The following is a 10,825-nucleotide window of genomic DNA, read 5'->3' as shown; positions in this document are numbered from 1 at the left end:
TGTGATCAGCTGAGCGAAATGAGCGTGTGTCAACATAAAGTAGCCTAATGCAGCCTGATCATGTTTGCGTGGCTGTTTCTTTGCTGCAGTTCAGGCTATGCGATTTTGTGTGTGGTATATTGTTTTTTCTTCGTGTCGTAATGAATGACCAAAATAGGTTTATTTTTGTGAAATTGAAATATAGATATTGTAAAGACAAGTGACATTATTACACTGAATATTACGAGTTAAGTAATTTAAACAACAGAGAAGGACGTGGGCAAAGGTCATTTTAGGTAGGGCTAATGGATTGAACCCTTAAACACATACAGTAAACACAGGCGGTATAGGGGTAGCAAAAAGACATGTTTGTGTGGCTTCCATTGAGCCATGTGAATATTGTTTACAGTTTCTGGTAGCCTAACTCCCATTGCATTGCAATTCCCATAGGTTCCAAATAGAAATATGTTAACACAGTTTTAGCACATATGCAGTTTTCACCCATGGTATTGAGAAGAAAAGTGCACAGGTCCCAACCATATGCTTATTATGATTATTATGAGCAATGTTACTACTACGACTGGTAATAATAATAATCCATCCTACTATTATCTTATGCTGGGCAGGGTCACGAGGAGTGCTGGTCCCTATTCCAGCATTGGGCGAGAGGCAGGAATACACCCTGGACAGGCCGCCAATCTATCGCACACACACCATTCACTCACACACTCCTACCTGGGCAATTTAGAGTCTTCAATTAGTCTACCTGCATGTCTTTGGACTGTGGGATGAAACCAGAGTATCTAGAGGAAACCCACACAGACACGGGAAGAGCATGCAATCTCCACACAGAGAGGCTCAGCCTGGGACTCAAACCCAAGACCTTCTTGCCGTGAGGCGACAGTGCTACCCACTTCACTGCCATGCTGCCTAATAATAATAATAATAATAATAATGAGTGAGCACTGTTACTACTATTACTAGTCATAATAATAATAATAATAATAATAATAATAATAATAATAATAATGATGGCAATAGTATTACTACTATGGCTGTGTAATTGAAGTGCTTTTAACTGCAGTTCAACTCTCTCTCTCTCTCTCTCTCTCTCTCTCTCTCTCTCTCTCTCTCTCTCTCTCTCTGCAGGAATGGCTGAGGCAGAGGAGGAAAGCTGCAGTATATACCCAGTAAGACTTCATCATCCCTCTGTCTCTTGCACTTATTTATCATTTATAGTGATGGAGTCCCATAATGGTTCATGCAGTCGGGTGTTCTCAGTCATCAAGTTGTCTGAACCAGTCAAAATACAGCCTAACCTACCCTCACTCTGCATTTATTCTTTCTTGATAAGCCCTTATCCTCAGTTTAGAGAAATGCTCTTTTGCAGTTCTCTTCCTCAGCTCTTACGACATACCTCTTTTTCCTGTGCTTATCCCTCATGTATGCTTGCATTTGTGAATCCTGTGTGTGCGTTTATACTGTATGTTTCTCTTTCAGCGTGTGTGTGTGTGTGTGTGTGTGTGTGCATGTTCATGTGTTTATGTGTACTAGTGCTCTTTCAGTACCTGTGGTTTTTTTGTGTTTGAGGTCACGCTGCCCAGCAGCAGCGAGATTCGGGCTCGGGTGCAGCAGTTTGTGGAGGAGAGGATGCAGACGACCATGGTACTCTATGCGTCCATCTTCTCACTGTCACGTCACCACAATGTTCTTCATGACCTGTTCTCCTTGCTATTATACATGCATATGGGCAACAGTCACCTTTATTTCCAGTATTTCCTCTCTATGTAGTACTCACTTGTCTCTCAGTATACTAATGTGAGATAACAGAGCCTATGCACTAATGTAGGTGTGCTGTTTTCCAGCTGACGGGCATGCTGATTGGAGCAGCTGTGGCAGTGTCTTTCATTGGAATCATCGTGCTCTTCCTCTACCGGAGATACAAGCAGGCCAGTCAGTATATTTGCCTTTCTTTTGTCTCCCAAACAGCCAGACTCCAATTCAAAAGGCTTTACTGGCAGTCTGTAAATATTGGCAGTGCATACAGCAACACATCCAAACACACACACAAATCAGCAATCAGTGAATTCTGTGCATTGTTGTTGCAATAATAATAATAATAATAATAATAATAATAATAATAATGGCACAAAAAATAAACAGTAATTTACAAAAGCTGTAAACTTCTCTCACACAAATGATATACCACACTTTATTGTAGCATGAACAGTGTATAGTTTTTCAGTAAAAGCACTGCATCCTCTGACAGATGTCATAGGCTGGTTCTTTACCCTAACCAAGTCCAGCTCACATGAGTGGCAGCAATTTTATATACAGTTTTGTCCATTTCACTGAAGAATACAGTATGTTGACATTTTAAAGTTTGAACTAAGCCTCTAATGAAAAACATTGAGTAAAGTTTTTTTTATGAATGCAATTTCTGAGCAGTATACATAATATTTTTTTTGGGGAGAAACATGACCATTACAATGCTCGTGGAATGAGTCATGGGTGTGACTGGAAGTACTTGACAGTGGACAAGCGTATTTATTTTATCACAGATGTTCATATAAAAACCTTTGCATTTTCATAATTGTGTTTCAGAGGAGCAGCAGGCTGGTGCTCCTCGTTATCGCTTCAGGAAAAGAGACAAGGTGATGTTCTATGGAAGGAAGATCATGAGAAAGGTACGTCACTTCCACTGATTCAGGCTGTATGTTTTGGCTTTGAATTTACTGATTATCACCACCAGGGGGCAGTGTGAATCAAGGTGCCGTGCTAGCTCTCCGTAACAGTACGTCTATGCAATATACCCCTCTCCCACACCTACAGTAATAACTCCAATATACCCTTCTCCCTCTCTGTTCCATTTGATTAGCTTTGTTTTTCTCGTACGAAAATATCTTGTTTTGCTCTTTCAGGTGCAGACCTTGTCCTCCACCCCTGCCTCTAACTCAGTGTCCAGGCAGCGCCCGCGTAAAAGACCCAAAGTCCTGTCCATAGCCCGCAGGTAGGGCCTGATTCTAGTTATGCACACTTAGCATTTTCTCAGTGCATTTTTTTTCGAAGTTGCCAGAATTCCACGTTTTATAGTTAAGTTTGATATGTGGAAATCTATCTAGTTTGTTTTTTCGCTTTGCGAATGCGCGTGCGTGTGCTCCAGGATCTTGCATTTTCGGAGGGAACCCCCCACTCTGCAGCCGAAAGAGCCCCCACCTTCGTTGCTGGAGGCCGACCTGACGGAGTTCGACGTGCAGAATTCCCACCTGCCCTCTGAGGTGCTGTACATGCTGAAGAATGTCCGGTGAGGAAACGCTGACTTGTCATGGCAAATGAGAATTGGGATGGAAGCACCCCAGCAAGGATTCAAACCAGCAGCCTTCTGGTTGCAAATCAAGCTTCTTAATTTGTAACCAGATTTCTAATTTCCTAGGGGGATTCTGGAGCCCCTGTTACTGAATCCCCCTGTGTGTTGTGTGTAACGTTGCCACGGTAGTAACCATGATGCAGTGGCCTTGGTGGTGAATACTCAGCTTGAGAATATTCCTAGAGGAATGTGGAACACGCCTGGAACAGAGCATGGAACTGGCAGCATACTTCTAGTTTATCATTATTATTATCGTAGATGGGGATGAGCGGATGGGTGGGATGTGCTGAATTGCTTATTACCCCCGAGGACGCGTTTGTGATTTGTCGGCTCTTGTTTACCGCGGCCCCCAGGGTGCTGGGTCACTTTGAGAAGCCGCTGTTCCTGGAACTGTGCCGCCACATGGTGTTCGTGGAGCTGCAGGAGGGGGAGGGCCTCTTCCGCCCCGGCGACACAGACGACAGCATCTACGTGGTCCAGGACGGGCGCCTGGAGCTCTGTATCCACGAGAGCGTAAGACCAGCGAATCGTTTTTACGTCTCCTCCTCCTCCTCCTCCTCCTCCTCCTCCTCCGCATTATAGCTCCGCGATTCAATTTTTTTCCCCCTCCTCCATCAAGGCGAAAGATCCACTCGACTTCCTCCACTGTGTAAAAACCAGTGCCACGTTTTATTGTTCCTCTCTCCTGTTAAGAGTTCGGTAAGGTCAGCCAGCATTTTACATTGTGCTGGCGGGGGTGTGGAACCCCAATTGGACCGGATGCGCGCTGCATGAGATTCAGTTAATACTGTTCATATTGTCTATTGTTTTCAGCCAGGAAGTCATGAATTTGCAGACAAAGCCAGTTTCTTGTCACAAAAACAATGCAAGTGTAAACAAGTCCTTACTGTGTGTGGCATTATGGGTAACCGTACGGGCTTAGGATCAGTGCGCCATTTTACCTAGCGTCTAGAGGGGTGTAAGACCTAGCGGAAGTGACGCTTGCATAGCAGTTTGATCGTGCTGAGCACACAGGCCGCAAATAAAACTGAACCACAAATTGCCTCCCAATTCAGTTACAGTTTATGCGTGTAGGAACTTCCTCCAGTCCAGTAGAGGTCACACCCCCCTGCTCAATTTTAATCTTTTTTTATCATCTTGTAAATCAGTCACTACTCTTTGGGAGAGGGCAGCTTGCGTTTTGATGTTGTTTCATCAAAACATTCTGTTTAGCCTTGTGAATCAACAAGCGCATGAACCATGTCAAATGGGAGGAGAGGAAAACAATTGTGCGGTTATTTTTGAGAGAGAGAGAAACAGGGAGAGAGAAACAGGGAGAGAGAATTGCAGTAAACACAAATTCAGTGGGCCTTCTTTGAAAACGCAATATCGGTCCTTATTTTGCTGCTACATAGGTGGCAGATTACCATCATCAGTGAAACGCAGTCAGGGCCTTAAATATATAAATGACTATGATTGCTCACTGTACGCACTGTTTGAGAAAAGCAACAAAGTGTAACACAGCGTACCCGAGGTATGAAGAACACCTCAGAAAAATTGCAAATCTTTCCCCCCCTCATCACAACCCACACACTACATACACTCACACATGCACACATGCAGACGCACAAATATGCACCACTCCCCCCTCCTTTTCTTGCCATCACTGTTAATGTGTGACAGTAAAGCCCCTCGAGTTGAAATGGGATCCAGCGAGAGTCTAATAGGCTTGTCTTTCGCATCAGTTGAACGCAACGTTTAGAGATTTAACGGCTGTTACCCTAATTTAATCGCTCGCCCCGCTGTGACGAGGACGGGAAGGAGCGTGGGACGGCGGAGCTGAAGTGGCGAGTCTGATGCATTGTCGGTGTCCTCTCTCCCGGCGCTGCAGGACGGCTCGGACGCCGTGGTGAAGTACGTGCTGCCGGGGGACAGCGTCCACAGCCTGCTCAGCATCCTGGACGTCATCACCGTGAGTCCGTCCAGCGACCCCCGTCCCTCCTCGTCCCCTCCGAACTCCTGCATCTGACCCCAGTCTCTCTGTATCTGACCCCGGTCTCTCTTCCTCTACGCGCTGTGGTTATTTGCCGCATTTAAAGGGCCCCAGCTGCAAAATTTTTAATTGCCGCGAGCGTTTGACCAGGACTCGAATTTGCAGCGTGTCCTCGTTAACTTCATTAACTGGAAACGCTTAATTTCCTTTGAGCGCCATCAGGATAACGTATTGGCTACAGTACAAATATGCACTGTCCCTTAAGGTCAGCTCTACTAGCTAGTGTACGCGTGAGTACTTAAAATGAGTTTTGTTATTACGGAGCGTCAGCAAGTATTCTAGAATGAACCACAGGTCGCAAGTGTACCATCGGATGTTGAGCCAAGTAAACAGCAAGCTAAATACCGGGCTCTAACAGGGCGGATTTGTACATGGACCCAAACTGCTGGTTTTTAGCGGTTTTATATCACTCATCTTTCCTTCTGTTCCTCTCTTCTCCTTCTCTGTTCCAGGGCTACCCCGCGCCCTACAAGACCGTGTCCGCCCGGGCTGCCTCCCGGTCCACCATACTGCGCCTGCCTGCGTCCGCCTTCTGCTCCGTCTTTGAGAAATACCCAGACACCCTGATCCGAGTCATCCAGGTGCCCCCCTGCACCGCTGCACACCTAGACCTCCCGCCCTTTACCTAGTGCTGTTCCTCACTTCACCCAAACCCTACGGCCCTAAACTCAAAACCCCAACAACCTACGCCTTTTCTCCTTATGATCTTAACTTCTGCACCCAAACCCTACAGCCTTACACTCAAAACCCTACAGCACTACACTCAACACCCCAACAGCATACACCGTATCTCTTTATGCTCTTCACCTCTACACTCAAACCCTACAACCTTACACTCAAACCATACAGCACTACACTCAACACCCCAACAGCATACACCGTATCTCTTTATGTTCTTCACCCCTACACTCAAACCCTACAGCACTACACTCAACACCCCAACAGCATACACCGTATCTCTTTATGCTCTTCACCTCTACACTCAAACCCTACAACCTTACACTCAAACCATACAGCACTACACTCAACACCCCAACAGCATACACCGTATCTCTTTATGCTCTTCACCTCTACACTCAAACCCTACAACCTTACACTCAAACCCTACAGCACTACACTCAACACCCCAACAGCATACACCGTATCTCTTTATGCTCTTCACCTCTACACTCAAACCCTACAACCTTACACTCAAACCCTACAGCACTTCACTCAACACCCCAACAGCATACACCGTATCTCTTTATGCTCTTCACCTCTACACTCAAACCCTACAGCCTTATACTCAACATCCCAACAGCATACACCGTATCTCTTTATGCTCTTCACCTCTACACTCAAACCCTACAACCTTACACTCAAACCCTACAGCACTTCACTCAACACCCCAACAGCATACACCGTATCTCTTTATGCTCTTCACCTCTACACTCAAACCCTACAACCTTACACTCAAACCCTACAGCACTTCACTCAACACCCCAACAGCATACACCGTATCTCTTTATGCTCTTCACCTCTACACTCAAACCCTACAACCTTACACTCAAACCCTACAGCACTTCACTCAACACCCAACAGCATACACCGTATCTCTTTATGCTCTTCACCTACACTCAAACCCTACAACCTTACACTCAAACCCTACAGCACTTCACTCAACACCCCAACAGCATACACCGTATCTCTTTATGCTCTTCACCTCTCACTCAAACCCTACAGCCTTACACTCAAAACCCTACAGCACTACACTCAACACCCCAACAGCATACACCGTATCTCTTTATGTTCTTCACCTCTACACTCAAACCCTACAGCACTGCACTCAACACCCCAACAGCATACACCGTATCTCTTTATGCTCTTCACCTCTACACTCAAACCCTACAGCCTTACACTCAGAACCCTGAAAACATGCACCGTATTGCCTCATACTTTTTGCCCCTATATCCCGACCCTACAACCTACACCCTGTCTCCTTATGCTCTTAACCTACTCCCGAGCTGTATAGCCCTACACTCAAAACCTTACAACCACGACCTGCACCCTATCCCCTTATGCTCTTCATTCCTACACCCAAACTGTGCAGCCCTGCACTCAGAACCCTACAATCTACACCCTATCCCCTTATGCTCTTCATTCCTACACCCAAACTGTACGTCCTTACACTCAGAACCCATCAACCTACACCCTATCCCCTTATGCTCTTCATTCCTACATCCAAACTGTGCAGCCCTACACTCAGAACCCTACAATCTACACCCTATACCCTTATGCTCTTCATTCCTACACCCAACCTGTACATCCTTACACTCAGAACCCTACAACCTACACCCTATCCCCTTATGCTCTTCATTCCTACACCCAAACTGTACATCCTTACACTCAAAACCCATCAACCTACAATATACCTCCTTACACTGTTCACTCCTGAAGCCCTACACTCCTTAAACCCTACCTGGTTACACCCCTCCACCCAAACAAACCATGATACATTCAGTACGCCTGGCCTTCGTACCTTAGGATTTTCTCTTCATTATTTATTTCACTGTTGGGCTGAAGTGTTAGGAGACTGGGAATTCAACAATGTGTGCAATCATGTGCTGTCAGCGTCTCACTGTTTTTAACAAAGCGCAGTCAGCGACTGTCAGCACGGGACAGTAATTACACATTCTGCTCTTCATATAGCCTCGCTCTTTGTTTTTCTGTTCTCTGGCAGCTTGATAAACCTCCGAAGAGTGCAGTGGGTATGAGGGATATGGGAGGAATTAGTATCAATCCTGTCTGCCTGTTCTGTCCAATAAAGAAACTTAGTAGCTAGCTTGTACTCCTCCTGAAACCCTTCAGGTGGTAAAGCAGTCTGTCGAAAGAGAACTCAAGTGCTCTAAATTATCTGGATGGATCGGAAACTGACAGTACACAGACACTCTCTGTACTTGACGACTCACTTTTCACCTGAGGGGAGCACTGATTTTCTGGCATTTGTTGTGGAGCGGTTTTCTGTGCTGCAACAAATGCGAGTTCATGTTTTGCTGTTCTATCTGACGACATTCCTGTTTCGTTGTGGCAATAGCGTGTCCTTTTCAATGGTGTTATTTAATCGTTACATCGTGTCCTTACGGACTGCAGTCCTTTTGCTGTGACACCTGTGTTATTTCTGACTGTGCTTCTCTGTTGCCATGACAACCGCGTGTTCTTTCTGACTGTGTCCCTGATTAGATTATCATGGTGCGTCTTCAGAGAGTGACTTTCCTGGCCTTACATAATTACTTGGGCCTGACAACTGAACTCTTCAACCCTGTAAGTACTCTGGATGCCACACATCACTCTCGGGGATCTCTTCAGTCTAACGGCCACGGTGCTTTTCCCTTAACTCTGAGCAACGCTGTGGACATTTCATGATATTTACAGTTTTAATGTTTATGTCCATTTCACTGGCTACCACTGATTTTATGATGTGTTGGAATGGGAACAGTGTGTACATTTTACTTACAACTTTACTGCAATGAAGCATTGTGTGTCATCCTATAGAGCTATATCCAACCAAACCTAAGGGCAGTGGATGCAAAGATATTAATCGTTCCGTTTAAAAATTTATAAACATTTTACTCCTGAGACAGCTTTATTGTTGTTCATTCGTCCTGTTTTTCGCAAAGCTGAAATTTCTGCTTCAGGCATGCCTGACTAAAAAGCACAAAAACTGTCAGCTTTGTTAAATGTAAGTTTTGTTCTTCAAAATTAAGCCGAAAAGTAGACTGTTGTGTTCACTTTACCATTAAAATGCAATTAAAGTAGCCAGTGTACCGAGCTGGTGAGCTGGGATTTTTTTAGTTGTGCTAATGTGTAGTGGCGAGACCAAAAATGTTTCCCCTGCTTTGTGTGCGGCAGGAGCGTCAGGCAGCGCCGCTCGTGTCTGTCTCCACTGTGCTTGGAGAGGGGAGTACAGGCAAGGGACAACGCAGACACTCTCAGTCCCTCCCCACGGACGAAGACCCCACCCAGGACAGGGGGTCCCCGGGGCACGTAGACTGCCCTGGAGATGCAGGTCAGACACGGGCCAGTGGGTTTTTAAAAATCTTTTGATTGAATATTGATGAGGATTGATGCTTCTGAACCATCTATGTTCTTTCTATGTTCTGGTACACTTTTGCACACCGGCTGGTGGTCTCCGTCTTTGGTGCAAGAGAGATCTCTCTTGAAATCTGTCTAGTCAAGTTACAGTATGTCAGCCTTAGTGTCTTGGGGGGCAGTTCTAACAACTTAAGGACACGTTTTATTAGTTTGTATTATTTTTTGATATTGATGTTAATATTCTGTTGATGTCCACTTGCTGTTACTTTAACATTATGTGGAATCTGACTGATTGATTTGGTGGTGACAGCTATCAACTGAATCCACTTGGGGGTGTATAAAGGATGTACCACTACATTGTTGATGCAATGAACATCAGAGATCTTAAAATGCAAGAATGAGATGTTTATTCTGAATATTCTTTGGTTTTTTGGGGATTTTATTCCTGCCATCGTGGAAAAGACTAAAACAGTGTGCATCCTGACCTTCTGAAAAAATGTTTCTGACAACTGTCATTGCTGTTTCAGATATATACAGCTGAATCAGCATGTCACTGCTGATTATCTGATAGCATGTTCTTAGCATGTCCACATGTCTCCACGGCCGGATAAAATCCATTTATTTCAGTTGTGTTCACAAGAACGTTTATTTGCTTGCTGTAACTGTTACATAATATACAGGTGGCAGTGCATTTACCTCTTAAGAGTAGCTTGTTCTTTGAAATGATTAAATTGGTTTTAAGGAAACTCCCCAGAAGTCCACAGGAGCCAGTGCAGGATGGGATCCACGGAAGCAGGGGAAGGTTTGGGTGATGGTGTGTCAGGGCTTAGCAGTAACGGGTGACGGTGCTGGCTGTGGTTTCAGATAGCAGGAAGGCCGTAGCCGTGGACAGTCCCTCTGTTACCTTCAGGAAGGCCCGCTCCATGTCCACGCCCACAGATAGCACAGGTACCATCCCCTAATTAATAACAATGAGGACATGAGCCTTGGTCTTTTGCACAGGGCATTAGCCAGGATATGAATTTGTTTAAAGAGCTTGTGTCTGTAATCGCTCTACCACATACCTGACCTCCTGCATCGACTTCTGTACAGCCATGTGCCATAGCTCACGTTGCATTATATTGCATTGCATGGAGCGTTCTGTGCTGTACAGCATGCTTTACATTGTGTTCCGTTCCTGGTGTCTGAGAGACTCTGTCCTTCAGGAATGACTGGGACTGACCTTAACATGGCGTACGAGCGAGCTAGAGTTACCATCGATGATCCCTCCACCAGTCCTGTCATTCACAAGGTAAGTCAGTCAGCCAGGAAGCCAGTCAGCCAGTCAGTCAGCCAGTCAGCCAGTCAGCCAGTCAGCCAGTCAGTCAGTCAGTCAC

At 45.4% G+C, this 10,825-nt stretch overlaps 1 protein-coding gene across 3 annotated transcripts in view; it reads left to right on the top strand.

Annotated features, from left to right (window-relative positions):
• The window catches only part of pnpla7b (patatin-like phospholipase domain containing 7b), a 37,235-nt gene that overhangs the window by 942 nt on the left and 25,468 nt on the right, over window positions 1-10,825 (top strand). For all 3 annotated transcript variants that reach the window (XM_064354438.1, XM_064354439.1, XM_064354437.1), the window contains exons 2-14: window positions 1,129-1,169; window positions 1,570-1,644; window positions 1,845-1,932; window positions 2,584-2,666; window positions 2,901-2,989; window positions 3,143-3,283; window positions 3,700-3,859; window positions 5,217-5,297; window positions 5,831-5,959; window positions 8,598-8,678; window positions 9,267-9,423; window positions 10,314-10,397; window positions 10,655-10,740. In XM_064354438.1, the coding sequence (XP_064210508.1) occupies window positions 1,131-1,169; window positions 1,570-1,644; window positions 1,845-1,932; window positions 2,584-2,666; window positions 2,901-2,989; window positions 3,143-3,283; window positions 3,700-3,859; window positions 5,217-5,297; window positions 5,831-5,959; window positions 8,598-8,678; window positions 9,267-9,423; window positions 10,314-10,397; window positions 10,655-10,740 (1,293 nt within the window). In that variant the 5' untranslated portion in view covers window positions 1,129-1,130. The remainder of the gene's footprint in view (window positions 1-1,128; window positions 1,170-1,569; window positions 1,645-1,844; window positions 1,933-2,583; window positions 2,667-2,900; window positions 2,990-3,142; window positions 3,284-3,699; window positions 3,860-5,216; window positions 5,298-5,830; window positions 5,960-8,597; window positions 8,679-9,266; window positions 9,424-10,313; window positions 10,398-10,654; window positions 10,741-10,825) is intronic.

This window comes from Anguilla rostrata, chromosome 10 (assembly GCF_018555375.3).
Source record: "Anguilla rostrata isolate EN2019 chromosome 10, ASM1855537v3, whole genome shotgun sequence".
NCBI lineage: Eukaryota > Metazoa > Chordata > Actinopteri > Anguilliformes > Anguillidae > Anguilla > Anguilla rostrata.
Note: the sequence above shows the minus strand (reverse complement) of the source record. Positions and strands in the feature narration are given on the sequence as shown.